General features: G+C 48.5%; 1 protein-coding gene and 1 pseudogene across 12 annotated transcripts in view; both read left to right on the top strand.

Moving 5' to 3' along the window:
- The window catches only part of Ncoa7 (nuclear receptor coactivator 7), a 149,760-nt gene that overhangs the window by 117,770 nt on the left and 8,150 nt on the right, over positions 1-23,840 (top strand). For 10 of the 11 annotated variants that reach the window (XM_004845938.3, XM_021259196.2, XM_021259200.2 and 7 more), the window contains one exon: positions 19,085-19,232. In XM_004845938.3, the coding sequence (XP_004845995.2) occupies positions 19,085-19,232 (148 nt within the window). Of the gene's footprint in view, positions 1-19,084; positions 19,233-19,317; positions 23,736-23,840 lie in introns of those variants that run through there. The other variant, XM_004845944.4, reaches the window with a different exon arrangement.
- On the top strand, positions 6,273-18,403 carry LOC147824259 (microtubule-associated protein RP/EB family member 1 pseudogene; annotated as a pseudogene). Its single transcript, XR_015442558.1, has one exon. The product of XR_015442558.1 is annotated as a microtubule-associated protein RP/EB family member 1 pseudogene (transcript).

Raw genomic sequence — 23,840 nt, 5'->3', positions numbered from 1 at the left:
CATTAAAAATTTTAACTTCCTTATTAATACAATAATAAAACAAGTTATTCCTGTAGGAGCAACAGTGTTACCGGAGGTAACCCTAAATTGATAGAGTACCAGAGCAGTAAAGTTGTTGCTACCACACCATCAAGAATTGGCTTTTGCACCTTGTCCACAGAAGTCTGTGAGCCACTGCTGGAAGCTGTGTGAGTTAAGAGCACCACACTCTCCCCTGCCCTGGAAGAGGGTGGAGTCTTGGGGTGCAGAACTGGGCTCCAGAGTCAGGCAGACATGTGAAAAATCCCTGGGACACATGGCCCTTGGGTGGGTACTTTTCTCCCCTTGAAATATAATTTATTAATTTATAAAATGGGTCATACGAGTCTAAGTAATTAGAACGTATCTGAACCATTACTGAGTGCGTACTTCCTGGCAGGCCCTGCGCTAGTTCCAGGTAAACCAGACGGGCCCTGAGGACCTCAGGAACAGCTGTTGGAAATAGTTCCTGATACTTTCTGGAAACTTAATGTATGATTTATTACACAGGTTTGGGTACTCTTCTATATCAGAAATAGTGTGGTGGTCCGTTTTTCTGTTTTCTTCCTCAATTCTAAGAGATGATTTCCTTTTATAGAAAGAGGCCGCTAGGGTCAGTAGTGTGAAGACTTGTAATCCTCCTTGTCTCAGGAGGCTGAGGCAGGATCATCCCGAATTCAAGGCCAGCCTGGGCTACATAGCAAAATCCCATCTTTAAAAAAACTTTAAAAAAATTTTAAAGAATCAGTCATTCCTGTTCAAATTAAAACTATTCTTTTTTCCCAATTATTCATGGCCTCTTAATCACTGAAATGTTTTATAACTTGATTTTACATTAAGTAGGCTTTAAAACAATAAGATAGAAGTGGCATTGAATAGCAGAAACTGTAAAATTGCCACGTGAGGCATAAATATTTAATCCAAACTGAATTAGTTTATGTGATTTAAGAAGTAAACTAGTAAGCGAGAACAAGAGAGAGGGGAGGCCAGTGCTGTTATTTCCGATCTGAGAATAATTATGCTCAGATAAACTCAGCAACCCTTGGACGTCAGATCAGCTGGAAGGAAGTGAGAAGAGTTGGCTGGCTGTCAGCAGTGGAAGCTCTAGAAGGTTCGCCATCGTGGCCCTCGGAAGTCTCCCCAAGGGAGAGGCTGTGTTGGGCACTTGAACTACGTGTTCCATATGGAAACCTGAAGCAAATTCTGCTCCCACCAGCAGTTTTCTGTTCCCCACATGCTGAAAAATCTTAAGTGCTGAAAAAGGAAACAATCTAACTTTAAAATATTTCATCTTAAAAATTGACTGAATACTTTTAAAATAACATTTGTTTGATATAGGTTATTAGTGGCTTGAGAGTTTTTATTCTGTGTATCTCCTTTAATAATAGAGCTATTTAATCCTTGATAAACTAATGTGTATTAAATACATTCATTTGTAAAAAAGTATTCTAAAATGCTGTTTTTCTAGTTGCAGTCTAATCAAGGTCAATAAGCCTGTTGATTCATATAAGATAGATAGCTTGTCTTATGCCTGTACACATATGTAAACTCATTATACATAAGCTAAGTTGATTCTCTTTTAGAAAGCATGATATTTTCTTGTATGAGATCAAACATGAATACCCAAGCACTTTGCAATAATTGAGATTTTTGTACTTTGATAATGAAAATGAGCAATGTACACAGGCATGTATAGGTGTCTGTCCTTTTAAATGCTGCAATGCATGCCATCTGTATATGCCTCAGATTCCAGTTTGTCACCTGCAGTAGTACTTCCTGTGACACTTGTTTTCTCTCTGGAATTCCCTGAGGCAACAAGCCCTGAGTAGAATCATGCGTTCAAGTTCCCACTTTTAGAAATGTGTGCCCTTTCTTTACACCAACATTTTCTCTGAGACATTGGATGGAAAGCTGCTCTCATGGACAAGTCCTAAGCATTTCTAGTTAAGTATGTTCATTCTCAGCTCTATCTGGGGGTAGAGCTTTATGTGCATAGTTGCCACTGCCTTACTAGGTTTCTGTGGAAATTTCTTGGTTTTATTTGTGTTCTCTACCGTTTATCCTAATATTGGTTTAATAGTATAGAGTTGATTATGCTCGCTCATTACATTTTAATTTTATGAGATTACTTGGCTGTCCACACATACATTTCAAGAAAGACTATACTAGTTTAATCTTTGATTTTTAGTTCTTCACTATAGTAAATGCACATCAGGATTTATTTCTGTCCTTCATATTTTAAATAATAGCAGCTGTACATACCCTGTAGTCACCTTTTGGCTACCAGAGCTACCTTGTATTGTTAGGAGTAATTGTCAGAGCTTAGTGAGGATTGAATTTTTAACTCTCTTTTTCAAAAATATGCGCTCTCAGTTCTGGATTATTCAGAACAAAGCCTGAAGTCACGAGCTTTTCATCCTGTGCCATCCCTCTGACATCTCACTCACCTTACACAACGGGTGCCAGGCTTCTTTGGGCCCCGATGCAGCTCTGATGCCTGAATGGGAACCGCAGGAAATCCATCACATCGTTGTCCTTGAGCACCTCCTTTTACAAAGACGCTCCTAGGATACATTCATCACCCAGAGTAGGATGGACACTCTTAAAAACTCAAAAGGGAATATCCAGTAAATTAACTCACTAACTCAGCTGTCAGTTTTCCCAGCTCTCCACTGGTCCTTAGGGAGCCAGGCAGGACCCCCACGAATGCCCTCCTTACAAGCTGAGCGCGGAAGGTGGTGCGGCACTTCACACGACTCATCTCATTTATGCACACATCAGTTCTGGGAGGCATGTAATGTCGTTCCCCGATTCACTTAGGAGGAGACTGGGTCACGCTCAGTTGCAGCAGCGCCTTGCTCAAAATACCAAGCACACAGCCGGGATGCGCACCGAGGTCATGTGATTTCGAGTCTCCTCTTTGCCTCCACCAGAACAGCCAGGCGGAGGTTGTGTGTTCATTGTGTTCTTATTTAGGCTGATGGATGGGCGTTGGGAAGGATACTCTATACCTTCAGAGTCGCTTCTTGGCTAGGGAGGGAATGAAAATCTGCAGTATCTCCAGATCTATTCATCTCCTTGGACATTTGAAGTCCCTTTCGCCTGGTCAGATGTATTTCAGTGAGTATGGAGACCGGAAGTGAATGAAATTGTACCGATGGTGCCCATGGGTTCTCATTCATTGAATTGAGGAGGTCTCTTCAAAACGTTACGTGAAAGTAAAGGCTTGAGTAAATTTCCTCTCCGTATTCATTAGTGTTTTTCTGTTTTCTGACACTGGATGTCTCATGTGCAGTTGCAGGGGTGATTCTAGCATTGGTTCATTCATAGATTCAGTTACCGAGGAAGGATCTTGCTAAGGACCCAAGGTGGCCCTGAACTTAACCACCCTTCTGCCTCAGTCTCCCGAGTGGCTGGGGTAACAGGTGTGTGCCACCGCATATATCCTAATTTTTTTTATCTTATTATATCACCACACAACTGTTTTGAGCCTTCGGAGTTAAAGTCCAGAAACTGTGTTTTGAAAGCCCTTCCTTTCCAGCCTTTTTTCGGGATGTGGCTCATCTAAAGCTTTGCTGCACCGGTCACTTTGCGGACTCAGCCAAGCTTAGAGCCTTTCTAGCCCTTTCAAGCACTGTGCCCGTGAACACATGTGGGCCTTCTCTCCTAACCCAGTGCACACTCTCAGGTCCTCAGAGTCACTGTCCTGTGATGACGTCAGCCAGGAATGGCAGTCGCTCATTTCCTAGTGAGCCTTCACCGGTGACCAAACACAGGCTCTGGGGGAACCAGGACACCGGTACCCTTTGCCCGTACAGGAGCTGCCAGTCTTTCTCCACCCAGTGGTGCGGGGGCTGAAGCCTGTGGAGCAGGCCACTCTGTTTCCCCAGGACGAAAGTGAACCGAGCCGACCGAGAGTAGGTGGCTCAGCTGAAGGGTGCTAATGTAGCCTTGGAAGAAAAGCATCGAGGAGCCTTTCAGCCAGAGTCCTAGGCCCACCCTGAACCCACTGCTTCCTTGGGTCGCAGTGACAGTCCTTCAGGCCTACCAGGGGTCCCCCAGATTGTGATTCTCGCTGAACTGTCCGTACCCTTAAACACCACTGCCCGCCTCCCGCTTCTCTGACAGCCTCTTTCCTCCTCTCTGCCCTCCCTCCTGGTTTGCTCCTTCCTCTGCTTTCGCTTTGCTCTTTGTGTTCTCTTTAATGACCCTCACTCTCTCGGCATGTGTACCATTGTCTGTACCTCTGGTCTGATTTTCTCTTCTGTGCTGCTCCTTCCCAGCTGTCTCCGTGCTGCAACTGTAGCACACAGCACCAAGCCGGTGTACTCCTGCTAGTCTTCCGTATTTGGATCCTTCTTGGGTCACACAGACTTAGGACTGACCATGTCCTAGCGTGGGCTTCTCATTCCTACCTTTGTCCCCGACACTGTCCCCCAGCTCCTGCCTCTTGTCTCCTCCATCGTAATCAGTGGAGCCAGCAGCCGTGAGGCCCGGATGAGGACAAAATCCTGCTTCTCTGCCACCTCCCCACAGAGCCCGTCACCACGGCCAGCCGATCCCTTCCACTCAGCCTCTCTTGGGCCTCTTGCTTCTACGCTGACTCTGCTGTAGACAGACGGCCATGTTTCAACCTTAGGAAATACAGGTTTGGCTTCTTGGAGCCCTATCATCCCTTACCTAAATTCGGACGTCTCCTCCATGAACGTTCCCTGTCTAGTTAAGATACCCTTCGCTGTCTTCCCACCTCTGTCGCAGCACTTACTACGCTCTTCTACAGACGTGGCCTTGTCCTATTGGAAGGCTTCCTATTCATAAAACTTCCTAAGGGCAGGGACAAAATCTTAGGTGTCTGAAAAACAGCGTGGACTCTCTTACATTATGCATAGTCCTCAGGGTTAGTTGGGTGGATACATGTATAAATGAGCCTGTACTTAATAGGTAAAAACATACTCATTCCTTCTAACTAAAATATATGGCCTTCTAACTCTTGAAAGAAATAGTTAAAAAGCAAAGGGAGGAAAATTCTAAAACACTAAGTGGAGTTCACTTTATCAGTGTAGCCTTTGAGCCTTTTCCCTTAGGATGATTAATGTGACAGAACTGTACTGTGCACTCCATGTCTCTACTACTTTTACCTAAGTAGACTGCTTTTGTAAACTCCTTTTCCTTAAAAGAGTGTCTTTTTCCTATTGGAAATTCTGCTTGCCTGCATTTAGTGAAGTGTGCATTGCTTTTATAATGATAAGAAAAATCGTAAAGAAGAAAATTGATTTTCCTATTAAATTCATTTCCCAATGGAAAGATGTCCAAGTCCTGAAGACCCCCATGCAGACCCAAGTGTTCTTAAGGCCCTTTTTTTTTGGAAAATGAAGAATGAATTCAGGGAATTACCAGCTGACCTAGTGTTCTGGCATGGGGTCTTTTGCCGTAGTTAATGTGTAGCTTTTGGATCAAAATTCATCTTGCTTTTGGTGGAATCAGTCTTTAATGACTGCCACTACCAGGAACCCTGGCGTTGAATGTTCTTTGAAGTCCTGTGCTTTCTGCAACAACTTAGGTTCTGCTCAGCCAAACACATAGTTCAGAATACAAACTCTGTGGTTTTTAAGTACCACACATTATATATCATCCCATAATCTAGTTTTTCCTTTGTGCCAGCGTCTGAACCCGGGGCAGTTGCCTCTAGCCTAGAGCTACACACCAAGCCCATACTGTCATTTTACTGTTTCAAGGTGAGAGGATTGCTAGTAAAGAAAGAAAAAGCTGAAAGGTCTCCAGAGACAATCCCAGAAGGAATTCTCTCCTTCCCTATTTAATACGAATTTTGAAAAACTACTGAACAAATGTTGCATGTTTATTAGCCATTTGTGTATATAAATATGCTCACATTTGTTTTTTTGAAAATAACATGTTTTGAAGTTACATTGCGTCCTCTTCACTCCTTTCCTGGTCATTGTGCCCATTAAAATTCTGCTTAAAATTCTAGAAATTCCTTCCAGAAATGCCTTATTAAGCAACACCTGTGCTAACTTCAGTAACCAGCTTTGGCCAGAGTCTAGTTAATCATTGACTCTTCAAGTAGCCCTACGCCACTGAGAAAGAGTCCCCCTGATAAGCAAGCGCTTCTAGCGGTGGCTGTGCTTTCTGGTGGAACAGCGGTGAGCGCCAGCCTGTCGGGGTAGTTGAGGCCCATTCCCTCTGCGCCCGGTCATCCCTGCCATGGGTGTCGCACACAGCGTGTGGGAGTAAGTACACAGAAACAGCAGTAGTGGGGCCCCTCCTCCCGAGTTTCCTGTTCCATGATTTCAGTTTCCGGTGGTCAGCCATCATCTGAACTGTACAGGCTGCCCACACAGCTTTGATTGAAGTATATTGTTCTAGTTCTGTTTTATTCTTGGTCATTGTTGTTAATTTCTTATGGTGGCTGATTTATAAGTTAAACTTTATCACAGGTGTGTGTATATGTGTTTCGGTGTTATTTGCAATTCTGACACCTGTTAGGTCTTGGTTTCTGCTTGCAAACCTCAATACTAAACAGCCAGGCTGAAGACTGGGGCAGAGGGAGGCCTGGGACTGGGGTGCAGTGCAGAGCCCTGCCTATGAACAGATGCTGTGAGCCTCTACCTCTGTCTTCCCATTGTTTTTTTTTTTTTAAAGCTGAAATGTAGGTAGTATGTGTCAGATCTCCCATTTTTAAGTATCGGCTACTATTTAATTTAAGAAAGAAGAAGTTGGGGCCGGGGATTTAGCTCAGTGGTTTTGCCGCCTCCTGCGCAAGCGCAAGGACCTGAATTCGATCCCCAGTACCAAAAAAGAAAGAAGTCAAACAGACCAAAAAAGTACAAATCTGCCACTGAGTCTTGGCTACAGAGTCCAGCCTAAGGCCCTGGCATTAGTGTTAATATGAACTTCTACTACTTATTCTTGTGTGCTTTTTGTTTTTTATCACTACTACTGTTGTTTTGAGTAGTGATTCTTAAGAGAGCTTTGCTACTGTTTTTGGTAAAGCAGAACAAAGAGGTATAATTTTCCAGTGTTATGGAGATAGGACAGACAATTTTTAAAAATTGTATGTCTTTAAGGTATAGAACATGGTGGTATCATATATGTGTTCACTGGGAAATACACACCTCAGTCAGACTAACATTTCTGCTGCCGCACCACTGGCGGAGGGGCCACGCATTAGCAAATTCTGCGCACGGTGGTCCTCCTTTATCTGCATTTTACTTTCCAAGGTTTGTTACCCAGTCAACTGTGGTTCTGAAATATTAACTGGAATATCCCAAAAATAAACCTTTCAGCAGTTTGAGTAGCATGGTGAAGTCTTGGGACCATTGTGCGCCATGTGGCCTGGGATATGAGCTGTCCCTTTGCCAGGGTATCTGCTGTGCGTGATACCACCGTGGTCACCTAGTAATGTGTGGGTCGTCACATCACCACCGCAGTCTTGCAGGGCTTTCCTTCAGGCGACTTCATTAGCGGGCTCGCACCATGCCACAATGCTGGTCCGTTACGTGTCGTCTGCCTCACTTTGTCTTGTGACATTGGCACTGTGTCTTCTTATGTCATCGTGAAAAGAAGGTCATTGTGTTATGGTAAGATGTTCGCAAAAGGTAGTAGGAGACAGGGAGATGGATGTTTTCCGAAAAGGAAGGAGCCCAAGAGGTGGGGAGAGTGTGAAAAGGACTCAGACGCGATGTACGCGTGAGGAGTACCAGTGCCCCGTGAGGATGTGCTCTGCAAACGTGGGCTACTGCACTAATACACATTCTAAAAGATGGACTATTTCGAGGGAGAGAAATGAACACAATACCACTGGTTGCGGATGGAGTGGTAGAATACTGAAACTGGAAGCAACTTGCAGGGCAAAGAAAACCGCCTTTTCACGGAAACGCCTCTGACCAGACCCTGAGCTGAATTTTACAAGGTGATAGTTTTCAAACAACAACCTTTATAGTTGGTTCCAGGCTTCTGGGGCTGTCTTCACAGTGGAACTTCTGGAGGATTTAGACTGAAGTGCATTTCAGTAATTTAAAGTCTACACGTAACCTGCGGACTAATGCACCTTTACTTGAGTACTTTCTAGGCCCTGTTATTTCTCTCTTCTTTCCTTCCCTACATGTCTTCTTGTGAGTGTGTGTGTGTGTGTGTGTGTGTGTGTGTGTGTGTGTGTGCACGCGCGCGCATGCGCACGCGCATGCCCATGCATTGGGAATTGAACCCAGGGCCTCATGCATGCAAAGCACTTAATGTTCCAATGAGCAGCACCCTGGGGCCTCTGCCTGTAACTGAAGTGAGACAAGTAGTTTATGGGTTGCATTGTGCTATGCTTGTCCCAGTTTCTTTTCCCCTGATCTGTAGACCATTGATGGGAAAATAATGCCTCTCCTGCCCCTGGTCATCTTGGTCACGTATACCGATTAGTGTGGTGCCAAGATTTCAAGTCCCCAGAGAGAAGGGACTTTCTAAAAGATAAGTTTGAAAGTAGAATGCACTTCCTTGGGGATTCAGTGCTCCTGACACCAAAAGATTTTCTTTTTGTCATTTTGGAAGCTCAGAGAGATCTAGGAACTTTCCAGAAGCTTCCACCTCATAACAGGTAAAACCAGTTTGGGAACTTAGCTCTTTGACTTACAAATGTATGCTTTTTTTCTTTCTAACCTACAACTATATTTTTTAGAAAGTAGGGGAGCTGCATGTGTTGGTTGTTGGGGAGGCTGAGGTGGAAAGACCACTTGAGTCCAAGGGTTCAAGACCAGCCTGGGTGGCTTACCAAGACCCATCTTAAAAAGTGGGGTTTGGGGCCAGGGATTTAGCTCAGTGGCACCGCCGCCTCCCTCGAAAGCACAAGGTCCCGAGTTCGATCCCCGGTACCAAAAAAAAAAAAGTAGGGGTAGAAAGAAGCAACAGTAAAGTAAATCCTGCCATAACTAGTTTAATAAAAACAGATTGTAATTATACCTCAAGCCCACACACCAAAGGTATGGATAGCAAAATAATGTTTCACTGCAGGCATCAGCTCTTAGGTTTCCTGTCAGGTTTTCTATCTCTCTGCCCGTATAGCCTGTTAGTGACAGGCTTTGATGAACTTTGATGAGCCAGGACCGCAGGCTGATCATGAAGGAAATGGCAGTGCACTTGCTTATGGCCATCCTGGCTCTGTCCTCACTGCGTCGTGTTTTGTGTTTTTTATTGGTATGGGTTTCCAGTACATGCAATTAGAGGCATCTTGGGGAGGGGAGTGGGTACGTGTGCATAGTAATACAGCTTGGTTCTTTTTCTGATCCCTTTCCCCTTCCATCCCACCTCCCAGTGCTGTGTTACTTACATCAGCTAACCCATGTAAGCTTCTGCTCTTGACCTGTTAAATAGAAATGACAGTAATACGGGTCACAGTGACTGTAAGCGAGCTTGTCCATCGCTGAGAGGAAGGTCGTTGCTGCTGCTGTTTCTCCTTCATCTGCAGGCCTCCTTTTCTTTGAAGTAGAGCGCTCCCTTCCAAGACCTTGTCTCATTTCCTTCTCTCAGTTTCTTCTTCAGAGATGACAGTTTTATCTGCTAAGCAGGGTTTGTTATTTGAACACGGTGTCTCCGTTGGGGCGAAGCCCTACAGGAGCCTTGTGTTAAAGGTGAGGAGTGTTGCAGTTAATGAAGAAATATGACTCAGCCGGAGTGTGTCATTACACAGGGCGCCTAAGCCAAGCCCATGTGCCCAGGTGAAAGTCACGGCTGGACAGTTGGCTTCCGCCTGGAGAGTGTGGGTGGTTTCTCCCATGCTGCAGCCGTGCCTGGGTCGGGCTTTGAGCACGTCTTGCCTGGAGCCTCTTGTAACCATAGCAGCAAAGCCTCTGTTTCTCTTCAGGCCAATCTCTCCCTGGGTCCCTGCCTGGGTCCCTGCCTGGGTCCCTTCTCTATTGGACACCATCCGCCTCAGTCTTTCTAAACGCCCCCTGTGGGGCCAGGGGTCCTCCCTCCTTGAGGTGGGTGTGGGTGTGGCTCCGGGTGGTCCCATACATCCTTGGGTTCCACAGATGACCGCATACCGCACAGCATGTCTGCTGCTATGTACTTAACAATTGTCTTTAAAAGATTTCGATCAAATCACTGTGGTTCTTTGTTGTTTGGTTTGGTTTGTTTCCTGAGCAGTCATAGCTGTGAAAACAGTACAATATGCTAGTAGTGTTTATTGGTAACACTCCTAAATAAGGGCACCATTATTAAAATGTGTTCTTTGTACCTTCTGAGGGGGCTGGGGCCACCCTTTCCACCCTTGGAGAAGTAGTGGCCTTGAGGTAAGGTCCAAGCATTGGGACACACACGGGGGCCTGTGGGACCCAGTGACGCGCCCACTCCGGCTTCGTCCCTGCCTGCCGCCCCCCACAAGCCGCGGATGGGCCTGCCCCTCTGCTCCTTGCCTGAGCCTCCCCGCCGCCTGCCGAGTTCTTGTTTAGCACAGGTGGAGGCTGGCTTGCACAGCCCCTAGCCACTGTGCTGGAGTTTTGGTTTTACCTCATCACCTGAGGCCCCAAGCCAGGGTCTGTGCTTCCTACCTCTTGGCAGCCCTGGGCACCTCAGAGTCCTCCCTCCGGAGTCACCAGTGACCTGTGTCGCCCTTTCCCTGCGCCACGTCCGATGTGGCCAGCTTCGCGCTGCTCTCCCAGGGCTGTGTCCCCTCCAGCAGTGAGCCGCTTCCCTGCCTCCTGCAGTGGACTTAACACCCAGTGCCGTGCCACTGAGGCCTGGACTGGCTTCTCCACCAGGCTGACCTTTATCATCCCTCTTGGACAGAGAAAGAGGAGGAGGGAGCGAGGGGAGGAAGGAAAAGCGGAAAGGAGAAGGCCAGGCAGCAGCGTGTGCCCAGAGCCGGAGCAGAAGCTGCAGCAAGGTCGCCGAGGGAAGGGGCTGGCACAAGACTGCCATTGGAAAATGGCACACACGAAGCTCTGGGCAGCCACACAGTTTGAATTTATTCCAAACCCTGTGGGGAGACAGTGGGGGAACTCTGCAGTTGCTGAAGTGATCGGGTTCGCACTTTGTAGGATCCCCCCAGCCCTCTGCTGTGTCTTCTTCTTCTTTGGGACCACTTCTGCTTCCTCCTTAAGCGGTTTCCATTTCCCAAGTCCCAGTATTTGACCTCGCTGTTCTCGGCGGTTACACCACCCTGCACCTCAGCACTGGGCAGCTGCCAGGGAGCTGCAATTACTGGTAAAGGTGCTGGCGAGGTCACTGAGGCCCTGCCTGGGTCACCAGGCCCTCCCTGGGTCGGGTCCTGAGGCCGCTGACTTCATCCCAGGGCTCAGGGCAGGTCCCCGGGGAGCATCAAGAAAGCCACCTCGAGGCTCCCAGGGACAGGACAGGATGTTCTGGGTGCTGTGGGTTGCACAGCTGGGGCCTTGGGAAAATCTGTTTCATTGCAGTGGAGGGGGAAGGAACCAGACCTTGAAACACCACCTCCTTTCAGAAAGTGTCCGAGCCAAGTTTGCTTTAACAAAGAGCATTTACTAAAAGGTTAACAAAATCTGAATAGAGTTACAGAACATAAGGGAGCTAGGAAATGTGCTAGCCCAGATGTTAACACCCTGAAGGGAAAGCGAAGTATGGAAGGGACTTTGGTGAAGAACAGAAACTTATTTTTTTTACAGATGGGGAGGGAATGATAGCAGGTTTCTGGATCAAGATGGTGATTAGTTGGCACGTGCCTGTCATTCCAGTTACACTAGAGGCTGAGACAGGAGAATCACAAGTTTGAGGTCATCCCGAACAGTTTAGCGAGAGATGTTGAAGTCTCTTCCCAGAATTGAGGTCTGTTGAGTTCCGGAAACTAACAACTTGGAAAACCCCATTAGCCAAAAAGAACTATTCCAAGAATTAGACTAAGTAAACAACTATAATTCAGAAAAGAAAAAAGTTAAATAGCATAAATAGCATAAACAAAGGAAGGAGGGTCGGGCATTCCTTCCATTTGGAGCAAATGAATTTTCATTGTCTCTTGTGGAGAAGGTCAGTTTAACTCTTCCTTCCTCCCACTTCCCTCAGAGGCATAGAATGAGGCCCTTTCTCCCTGGGACAGAGAGGAAACATTGCGAGACAGTGGGATTGCGTGCAGGAAGAGGGAAGCCGGGTGTACTGGGCCCTGAATACAGCGTCTTGAGAGAAGAGTAATGAGCCTCCCCCGGTGCTTCCCTGTGGAACGTACCTTTGAGGCTTCCCATCTTATCTGGCCTCTTGTCTGTGGAGGCAGCCACTGCCCAGGAAAGCAAGCAGCTGTCATGGCGGTCGGCCGAGCACTTCCCGTGTGCGGAGCTCAGGGCCCACTGCCTGGTCCAGGGGCCTGAGGATGGTGCCAGCCGCATGCCAAGGGAAGCACAGGACCAGGAACGGGCACTGAGGAGCACGTTCCTGCATGGCCATCGGGACATCTCGCTAACATGTACTTAGGCCTTACTGGTAAAGCACAGAGCCACGCAAGTAGTGACCAGCAGTGGAAGATAGGACCCGTGCCTGTCCCCCTTGCAATTCAGCGTTTATTAAGAAGGCAGTCAGCCTGGACCGACTGGAGCCTTCCTCGCCAGATGGCTGGGCACTTGTTCAGTCTCAGAGTGCAGATCCCTGCTCGTCACCTTGGGCACTGCCATCCTTGCGTCGTACAGTCACTGTCCAGTGTACGGACCTGCGGCAGGAGCCACAGCTATAGATAGGCAGTGCTGCTAAAACATCAGCTTGCTTCTCTTGTACCAGAATGTTGGTGCCTGTAAGCCTTCCTTGTGTGGTATTTGGAGAATGCCTCTTCCTGGAGGCCGCCTGCCCAGTGCTCACTCAGGGTGAAGGGTACCCCTGGGTGCTGCAGATTAGGCTGCAGTGGGCACCAGCAGACCCAGGACCTGGACTCACAGCTCACTGCAAAGCCAGCAGTGCTAAAGGAGCAGGCTGGGTCACCTCCGACTGCTGCTCCTGGCTGAGCTGTTTCTCCTAGAGCGAATGCTTCCTACCAACCGTGACCACTGACTGACCTGGCTGCAGCTGCTGAGCACCTCACACATACAAGTTTGCGTAGCCCAAGGGGCAGGGCTGGGTCATAGTTCAGCGTCAGCAGCACGCCAGGCCCTAAAACGGTCCTGGAAGACTGGAGCCATCCTGCCCCATCCCGGGAAGTTCCCTGGGATTGATGGGGTGGAGAGGGCGTCGTCCTTTGCTGTGAGCGCCCTCTGTCGGGACCACCCGGACCCCTCAGAGAGAAGCCCCAAGGCTGTTGGACCTCAAAGGGAGGGTGTGAGGCATTCAGTTCCTCCCCGAGAAATCTTCTGGGCCTTACCCGGCTTCCTCTCCCCAGCCTTCCAGCTCCCCCATGAAGTGCAGGAACAGTCGCCACCCTTGAGCAGCGGGGCCCAGGTAGGTCCCTGTCCTGGAAGGAGAAGTCCTGCTTGCCTTCCATTGCATAGTTCATCGAGAGACAGTTGACGCCGTCTCCTGAGCGGCTCAATGTCTTCGTCACCAGAAAGGGAAATGATGGGCGGCTGCTAAGACACGTTCTTCCCCTAAGTCCTTACCAGCTTGTACTTTCCACAGTTTGCAGATTTGTTTGTTTGTTTATTGAGACAGGGTCTCCCTGTGCTGTTCAGGCTGGCCTTGAGTTCACTATGGTGCCCAGGCTGGCCTCAGACTCCCAGGGATCCTCCTGCCTCAGCCTCCTGAGTGTGGGGGTCACAGGCCTGCACCACCCCGCCCGGCCTCACAGCTCACGTCTCCTTACACACCTGAGGAGAAAGGAAACCCCGACTCGGGCTCTGCGGCTCAGGCTCATCCCCTTGCAGCCTGGCACAGGAGTCTGAGCTCGCGGGAGTCCTTGCCTCTTCACTCAGTGTCCATCCTGCACGATGGCCCCGGAAGGGAGAAATGCTAGAGACAGATGAGCCTTGTGTGCTAGAAAGCAGGTCCGAGAGGGAATAAGAGTGCCCCGTGACATAATTAGCAAGTCAGCTGGGAAAGGAGTGTGGGATAAGGAGAGAGTACAGTGGGAAGAGGCCTGGTTAGGCCTCGCTGAGGGAGTCCAGCCTGTGATGGCGATGTTGACACCCGCTCTGGGACTCCGGAGGATGGGCTTCAGGAAGGCGGGGCTCTGCCAGCTGGGGTGCAGAAGTGTCCAGAGCGCAGCCCCGCCAGGGTCCGGGCAGCACAGCCGCGGTCGGTTGGACAAGGCGGCTGGGAGGACCGCGGGCCACACAGGAAGGGTGTGTTCTGGAGCTCCTGTCTCAGCTGGCTTGGCATGCCTCGCCCCTGGTCCCGCCTGGCAGGAGTAAGGAAGGAGGCGCGGGGCTTACACTGGAGCGAGGTGACCTGGGGACCCAGGGACGAGGGCTCTGCGGGGATAGGAGGCTGGCAGACGCGGGGGTGGCTCCCTGTCGGGAACCCTGCAGACTTGGACCTGAAGACCCCGAGAGCCAGGCTGTAACTGGTAAAGACACGGTCATTCAGAGGCTCAGGGCAGGGGTTGCCTGGTCATTCTGGGGTCGATGTTTGTTTTCATCTGTGTTCAGACACGATTACAGAGTGGTCCTGGGTTTGTCTTGATTTGTCCCTGCCTTAGGGTGGCTTCATCTCACACAGCTGCTCGGAGAAATTGTGTCCACCAGGAAAGCACTGGGGCTGCCCACATCTGTCTCAGGTGTTGAGGTGGCTTTGCTCTCTCTTGCTCACAAGAAGGCCGTTTACGTTTATCATATTTGAATTTTTTTCTAATGTGACTACACATAATGTCTCCTTTTTCATGAGTTAGAATGACATCTATTTGATTCTAACTCCAAAATACATTTAAGATGTATCAAATTTTTATGGAGAAAACTAAGAGTTAGAATTGTATATTTATCAGCCCTATCTGGAGTGGGGATTTATTTCACATTTTCTCAGTTTTCACTGGGGAGTTGGGAGGACAAAAATGAGGTAATCCTTCTACAGGAAAGCTTGGTATAGGAGAGTTATAAAATTTATATGGCTGTACTTTTTGCATTGTTTCTGACAGTGTAATCACAGTTCTGGGAATGTATCCTGCCCTTTCCTGGGACACGTTGGTACAGGTTGAAATGACACCTGTGCAGTGAATTCATCATATTTATGGCGGGACAATCTTGGAAACACCTCAAGCGCACAATTACAAATGATGATAACATAAACTACAGTAAATCTATGCGGTAAAGCGCATGCAGCTGTGATGGAAAGAATGAGGGACCTGTCCACTTACTGATGTGGAAAGACACCAACATAATGTCATTAAGTGGAAAAAAATATGGAGAATGACAAATAAAAAGAGACAAGACGAAAAAGATGACTACCAATATTCACATCTATATACATGACACTGCACACACGGGAGATAAAGTAATCGCCTTTATTTGTGAGGTGGACTGGGATGTATGAAGGAAATGACTTTTTGTTTGTTTTTCTTTTGTTGTTTTGTTTTTTTTTTGGTATGGGGGATCGAACTCAGGACTTTGCGCTTGCAAGGCAGGCGGCAAAACCACTGAGCTAAGTCCCCGGCCCTGCTTTTGAGTTTTTGAGACAGGTTCTCACTATGTAGTTCAAACTGGCCTCAAACTCAAGCCGATCGTCCTGCCTCAGCCTCCCAAATGCTAGGGTTATAGGTGTGTACCACCACGCCCTATGCGCAAATGGCATTTTAAATAATTTTGGGGATGGCGCATGCCTGTAATCCCAGCTTTCAGGAGGCCGAGGAAGGAAGATTCCTCAAGTTTGAGCCCAGCTTGGGCTACATAGTGAGTTCAGGGTCAGCCTGAACATCATAGTAAGACCTCATCTTGGTCTGGCGGTTTGAACGAGACGAAGATGGAACCGGAGCCGGGCGCGGGCTGGGGACGCGGTTCCCTTGAGAGCCGAAGATGGCAGTGAATGTATACTCGACGGCAGTCACCAGTGATAATCTAAGTCGACATGACATGCTGGCCTGGATCAATGAGTCTCTGCAGTTGAATCTGACAAAGATCGAACAGTTGTGCTCAGGGGCTGCCTATTGTCAGTTTATGGACGTGCTTTTCCCTGGCTCCATTGCCTTGAAGAAAGTGCAGTTCCAAGCTAAGCTAGAACATGAATATATCCAGAACTTCAAAATACCGCAAGCAGGTTTTAAAAGGACGGGTGTTGACAAAGTAATTCCTGTGGATAAATTAGTAAAAGGAAAGTTTCAGGACAATTTTGAATTCGTTCAGTGGTTCAAGAAGTTTTTTGATGCAAACTACGATGGAAAAGAGTATGACCCTGTACCTGCTAGACAAGGTCAGGAAACTGCAGTGGCTCCTTCCCTTGTTGCTCCAGCTCTGAATAAACTGAAGGAACCTCTCAGCTCTAGCAGTGCAGCTCCACAGAGACCCATTTCAACACAGAGGACTACTGTGACTCCTAAGGCTGGCCCCAGGGTGGTGCTGAAGAATCCTAGTGTGGGCAACGGGATGATGAAGCAGCTGAACTGATGCAGCAGGTCAACATATTGAAACTTACTGTTGAAGACTTGGAGAAAGAAAGAGATTTCTACCTTGGAAAGCTAAGGAACATTGAATTGATTTGTCAGGAGAATGAGGGGGGAAATGACCCTGTATTGCAGAGGATTGTAGACATTCTCTATGCCACAGATGAAGGCTTTGTGATACCCGATGAAGGGGTCCCCAGGAGGAACAAGAAGAGTATCAACACCCTGGACCAGCAGAGCAGTGTCAGAATTCTGTACTCCAAATCACGTGCTTAACTGTAAAAAACTCTCTTTCCTTATTCTTAGAAGATTCACTGGTTTCTTTTCATAAGCAAAAAATACCTCTTTTTAAAAGTGCACTTTGCAGAAGTTTCACTCCTTTTCCAATAAATTTGAGTTAGGAGCTTTTACCTTGTGGCAGAGCAGTATTGACATCTAGGTGGTTCATTTGGGGAACAAAGAGGCTGAATGGGGCTTATCATGGGGATGCTGGTCACCCTGGTTGCTGGAGAAGGTGTTTTTCTGTAACGCACTGAGGTGCCAACCTCGGTAGAGAAATGTAAAGACTGAATTGAATTTTAACCTAATGTGAAATCTTGGCAAAGAATGTGTTAATAAATGAATGCCTTAAGAGTATTTAAAATATGCTTCCATATGTTAAAATAATAAAATGTAACAAGACAGAAGATTTTATGTGTCTGTTGTGCCGGGGAAGGAAGGGCCAGACCGTGAAACCTTCAGAACCTACTGTTACAGGCCTTGCAGGGCTATGTGAATCCTCACAGGCCAAGGCTTTGACCCAAAAGGAAAGTTTAAGAAGTTGCTTTGTGAAGCCATTTGGTGTCATTGACCAATTGTATCCCTGCTAAATGCAAGCGGCATGGTTGCTTAGATGAATAGAGGTTATTCAGCCCTGAGGTGTTTGAGGTGAAGAGCTCGGTTTTTATTGAGCATTTCTCTGATGATTTTTTTTAGTTACCCCTGAAATTTCTGTTTATTATGTTTTTTGGGAAATGAGGTGTGTCCAGTTTTACAATTTTAACAACTACTGGGGACTTGCCACATCTCTGGGATTTGGACAGGAGTGTGTCCTGTTGTATTGTCTTTAAGTTTACCGTTAACATGTTCCTCTTCTCTGCTCCCCTTGCCCACTGGGACTTCTCTTTGGCTCCTAAGTTTGCTGCTTCGTGTTGAAAGTACAGCTGGCAGGCGATCTTGCTGCAAGTTCTTGCTGGACCTCTGGCAAAGGGAGTGATCAGTGAAGGCCATTGTTACCTTGGGATCTACAAGGCTGGGTTGTTTTCGGTATCTGCTGTCCACAGCTCTCCCCTGTTACCTGAATACTTTACCAGTGCACTAATCTCTTTGGAGATAAAATTCACGAGTGTGTTACTAAATGTTAATTTTCTTTTGCAGAAAATACAGTACCATGTCTGAATTAATTATTAATATTTAAAATATTTCATTCCTTAATTCTCCCTCATTTGCTTTTTGCCCATGGACTATTCAGTCCCTTTGTTTGGCAGAATCCTGCAAAATGTATGTTACCCACTACTGAGATTGTTGAGCCCCTGATGTGTTTGTATTGATTGGTTTCTCGTGGTAGCTTGTCCTAAAATGTGTGTAGAAAACAGGTATTTTATGATAAAATAATTGTGTAGTGCATGCTCTGTGTGGAATTCAGAGGAAAACCCAGATTCAGTGATTAACAGTGCCAAAAAATGCAAGTAACTAGCCATTGTTCAAATGACAGTGGTGCTATTTCTCTTTTGTGGCCTTTTAGACTTTTGTTGCCCTAAAATTCCATGTTATTGGGAAACCATTTTCCACGTGGTCTTTCTTGACAGGGTTTTTTTCTACTTTAAACAGTTTCTAAATAAAATTCTGTATTTCAAGAGAAAAAAAAAAGAACTCATCTCAAAAAAGCCAATAAATAATGAATGAATGATGAATGTTGGTGCTTGGGTTTTATATAATATACTGACTATTCCAGAAATTAAAATAACTCCGAGATATGTGTGATAGAGAATACTTTGTCTTTCTCTGAACTCATTGTGTGCTTCAGAAGCGTTTTGATCCGTTTCTTGTGTAATCTTTCGAGCAGTCGCTTGTGTTTCTCCACAGAACAGAACTGATCGGATGTGTTAAGTATGAAGACTGTTGTTTGTTGGCGGGTTGGGTTGTTGGAATTAAGGAGCTGGCTTGCGTGGTGGTGGGGCTAGCAAGACACATTTTTGGGGTGGCCCGAAGGCTGGGAACCAGGCAAGTGTCGGTGAAGATACGATTCCTGGTCCTTGGGGCCCGGGGTCGCCTTCTCCGAAGACCCTCCTCCCCCTGGCGGGAAGAGGGCCCGCACAAGTTAGGAAGGGCGGCCTCTCTCTCTCTCTCTCTCTCTCTCTCTCTCTCTCTCTCTCTCTCTCTGTCGCGCGCGCGCGAGTTGGAAGCCGCTCATAAAGCCAGTCTTGTCTGTGGGGAAGTTCCCCATTCGCAAAAAGAATTCTCCGAACCGGAGAAAGGTGCTGCTTGTGCTCCAGTCCCTGCCAGTCCGCGCCCGGCCTGCGTTAACCCCGTTGCACGCGTGTTTTTCAGGGTGGATCATTTGTACACGTTCTTTGTCCAGTGGTCTCCCGATGTCTATGGGAAGGATGCCAAAGAGCAGGGCTTCGTGGTGGTGGAGAAGGAAGAGCTGAATATGATTGACAACTTCTTCAGTGAGCCAACAGCCAAGAGCTGGGAGGTGAGCCGCTGGTTGGTGGGGGGCGAGGCGTCGTGTTCCTGAGACGCCGGACACAGAAGCCTGGCTGGCAGCGCGTTAGAGTGGTGAAGGGCTGGGTGGCGTTTTGGGCTCAGCGGGCCACATGGTCTCTGTCGCATGTGCTCTCCTCTGCTGTTGTGGCAAAGACAACTACTGGTGACCCGTGGAGGAGCCTGGCTGTCTCCAGTCATAACTTATTTTGTGTCACAAAACAGTCTTCTTTTTTAATTTTTTTAACCACTTAAAATCTATTCTAAGACTTGCTTACCTTGTGTGCTGTACGAAGGTAGACGGTGAACTGGACTTGGCTGACGGGCTGCACTGTGCCAACCCCAGGGCCCTTTCTTCTATCCAGACAAGTGTGCGCCAAGTCCCTCTTGGGGCCGGGCCCAGGAAATGGGAAGATGGTGACAAACGGGGCCCTGTGCTTACTGTGCTTGATGGCCTGGAAGGCTGGGAGATGAGCCTGGGAGAAATGAGTCTCCCCCTCCTCCTCCTCCTCCTCCTCCTCCTCGCCGCTAAGCCCCTGGATCTCTAGCGTCTGGTTCCTTGACTCCTCCTCTTCTGCTCCTCTCTGGTGCCTCTGAACATCACTTCTTTCCTGGCTCGGGGGCAGCCCCTGCCTGCCCTGCACAAATGTCTCCTCACACCCTCTCCACTCCCAGGACAAAACTGCCATAGAAAACCTGTCAACCCTAGCAGAGCTTGGTGGTGTGCCCCTGTGTGGTCCTAGCTCCTCGAGGGGCTGGGGAGCATCACTTGAGCCCATGAGTTCAAGACCAGTCTGCACAACAAAGCAAGACCCTGTCTCAGAAACAAACACAGCAGCCGTCAGCCAGGGAGAGCAGTCTGTTACAAACACCTAATTTCTGAATTCACCTGGGTCCTCTCCAGTGATTAGAAATCCTTTATATATCTCTAGTCGCCTCCCCTTTGTAACCTGCCCTGTTCTGGAGCTCTGAGGGCCCTTTATGGTCTGTGCGTCCCCAAAGTGGGCCTTTGCTTCATTTGTACAAAGAAGAGGCTATTGGACAAGGTCTTCCTCGCCTTGTCTCTTCTCTTCCTTAATCTCCCTGCAGTTGCGCCCTTCCTTTTTGGTTCGAGGTAGCGTGTCCTCCCCTCCCAACGGCAGACTTCTGTGTTTCAGTGAGGGCCGTCCTTTTGCATGGCAACATTCTCTTCCTTCACACTTCATGTTCATCGTCTCCCATTTCTCAGCTGCTCTCTCTCCTTACCACTGTCCACCCACTTTGTTCTGCACTCACCAGTGACATCGCCAGGAGTGTCCCCATGGATCTGACTGCCATCTTCATTCCCGGTGAATTTCCATTGCCTCTTTCCTGCCAGGTGCTGGTTCAGCTCTTGGGCACCCCAAGGGCAGGGGTGGTGTGACATTGGTCTTCCAGGCAGGGGACAGAGGAATATCAAGTCCTGTCCCCACCCAGTCACGCTGCCCCAAGAGCCAGTCTTAGGAACTGCAGTGGACCCTTGACTTACAAACTCAATTCGTTCACGAGGGCTGGTTGTGACTCAAGTTGGTCAGTTGAAGGCTCAGGCTCCTCTGCACAGCCTTCAAAGTCTCTCACCTGTGTACAGGCAGATCAGTGTCCTTAGCGAGCCACTGGCCCAGGATTTCTCAGTGAACCCCACATAGGAAAGGATGCTGTCATGTTCCTTCCAGAACTGTTTGAGGGTTAAAATTGTATCTGACAGAGTTCGATCCCTGGTACCAAAAAAAAAACGCTGTATCTGAGACCATCTGAAAGCATACGTGGCTGGCATTTGGGTCAGCATTCAGGTTTTAACTCAAGGCTGGTCATGAGTTAAAACTAAAATGCCAGCCGTAACCCAAGTTGTTCATATGTCAGGGTGGTCATAACTTGAGGGTCCACTGTATGACACAGGAAGCAAAACCAGAAAAGTCCATGTTCTTCCTGAACCCGACATCTTTTGCTGCAGTCCCCGGAACCCAGAACCCATCTCTGCATCCTCACTGAGCCTCAGCCCGACTCCCATGCCCACCCCTGCCCTTGTACGGATGCCCCATCTTGTAAATGGGTGGACCCACCTCCTTTTGTTCCCAGACAGGGTCTTAGTGCCTAGTGATGCAGGGGGAAGAGCTATGACTCCCAAACCTGCTAGATATCCGAAGCGCATGTTCATGTTCTCTAAAATCGAAGAATGAGGAGCAACAGAGGTAAAGTATAGGAGAACTTTATTGAGAGAAAGACAGCTCCTGTCTAGGAGAGGCAGAATGGGGGCCAGAATGTGGGTTGCCGGCCCATCCTGCTTCTCAAAGTTGTTTATGGGACAAACTCAAGAAGTGAGGGGGTTGAAGGTGGGGACAAAACTATAGTCAGCTAGTGAGATTGCAAATGCAGTCACTTAGCTAATCCTGAGCTAGTGAGAGATCACAAGGTGGACGTGACACGGGACAAAATTATGATCAACAAGATTACGACAAGCATAGTCGCTTAGGTAATATTGATTGAATGGGGATCCAAGGGGGAAGCAAGTCCTGTAGCAAGCGGTACAAGGACCAAACAAGGATTTTTGTTAAGGGGCGGGTCAGGGATCTTTCTTGGAAAATCTTGGTCCCCCACACAGGTGGTTGATACCTATTTAGAACATAAAGCACTGCTGTTCATCCCAGGGAAGCCTGTGGGTGTAGTAGTTATTCTTCTTTTGTGATCTTGGCCTTCAGTGAATGTGTCTCCATTGTCCACCCTGTTGGCTGCTCCAGGGTAACTGCCTACAAGATATCTAATTAACTTTCCTATCTATGATACTAGGAAGTCCCTAACGCTGAGATATGAACCTAGGCACCCTACCCTAGGATAGGTTTGCAGGTTCCCTGACTTCCCTCATGAAAAAGCTTTGAGGCTGGTGAGCAAGAGGTGTGGGTTATTAATAAGACAGAAATTAAATTAGAGAGTGAGCTTGGCCAGAGAGAGCAGAGCCTGAGGCCAGCCCCAGGATGGGCATCCGGGAAGTGAGTTCTCCCTTCTGACCCCGCACCTGCCCGGCTGGGGTGTCAGGAGCAGACACGGGCGCCGGGAGAGAGCTGGATCTGCCAACATCGCCCCGCTGCTTCCTGGAGCGGAGCGCAGTGCGCAGGCGAGAAGAGGCGGCCTCGCTGGGGAAGGAAGCCGGTTTGCAGGGGAGGAGCGGATGCCCAGGCTCACCCGGCTCCTCCTCGGGGGAAGAGAGGAAAAGATTCAAACTGGACTTGTGTCTCGAAGCTGTAAGTTTTCTTAGAAGTACAGTTTTAAAAATTTGATTTTCCTTGTGTGCTTTCTGCCAATCTGAATTTCCTCTGTCCTGCCTCGTCCTGGCTGCAGTAGTTTTGCATGCCCGTACCCTGTGGAGGCCGTTCCCTCATCCACACTTGTCCCTCCCCTGTCGCCTCATCCCCTGTCTGAGCTGTGTCCCCCATGCCGGGCACAGCGCCTCGGGACACAGGCAGCACTTGATGAAGGTCAGCTCTCACTGAGGGCCAGGTGCTCAGGCAGGGCTCTCTGCTGGGCAGATTCTGTGGTTAGGCTCCAGCGCAAGGGTCCGTTCTCCCACCGGGGACTGTCACTGATCTGCCATGGGGCAGCTCATAACCCAGCCTGCGACGGCCCCGCCCCGTAGGAGTCCCTAAGCCCGAGAGGCCAGGCCGCTGAGATCTGGAAAAGTCACAAAGATCAGTGACAGTTGGCCCGGGGGCTCTGTCTTTCCAACCCCTTCCATCTGATCCGAGGAGGAAGGACTGGTGACTGATGACTGCTTATTAGTCATTAAGATGAACTAAAGCACGTGAGGTGGTCGCTCTCACTTTGCCTGCTGGTTTGTGAAGCTGCCGGAAGGATGGCACCCTTCACAGCCTGGCTGGCAGAAAGCACACATGCCCTGCGTGCTCTCCTGTCCCTTCATCCTCCAGGTACAGGCCAACGTGTGGAGACGCCCTAACCGCAAGGAACCTGTGCAGTCCATGCGCAAAACTGAGTGTGGAGACAGAGAGTTTAAAATGGAGATTTACCTAGAGAAGGTGCCGAAGGGAACTGAAAAGGCAGGGTCGGGGAAGCTGAGCTAGCTCAGGGGTAATTAGGAAGAAAAGTAGGAGAAAAACTCCTCAAACAATAGGCTTGAGTTGTTCTGCTAGGAAACCACCGGGCGGTTTCAAAGGTGAAAGTGTCATTTTACAGTCTCCTTCTCTGCCCGCCAGGAAGTGTTTGCCTAAGTCCTAATTTGGGTGTGTTCCTGTGGAACTGTTGCACCCCCTTCTGAGGGAAACAGAAACTTAATCACGCAGGAAGTCAGACACTTAAAAACTGTGCAGCCCAGCGTGGCTGCAAGTGACTGGCGTGGAGGCAGAGAGCAGACCTGATCCTCCTTAGACAGCGAGTCGGCCCTTCTCCTGCCAGCATGAGAGCCCGGCAGCTGCCTGTGGACATTCAGATTTTCTATTATGCCGGGCCTGACCAGGAGCCCTTCGTGAAGGTGAGCCCGAGTGGCTGTGGACAGCCAGGTGCCAGCAGCTCTGCTCCCCTGGTCTTGGAAAGGATGGTGGGGCTTCTCTGCCCGCTTGGGTTGTTTGATTCGTGT

This window comes from Heterocephalus glaber, unplaced genomic scaffold, assembly GCF_053883595.1.
Source record: "Heterocephalus glaber isolate CG9 unplaced genomic scaffold, H.glaber_assembly_v1.0 deba00001550, whole genome shotgun sequence".
NCBI classification, from domain to species: Eukaryota; Metazoa; Chordata; class Mammalia; order Rodentia; family Bathyergidae; genus Heterocephalus; species Heterocephalus glaber.
Note: the sequence above shows the minus strand (reverse complement) of the source record. Positions and strands in the feature narration are given on the sequence as shown.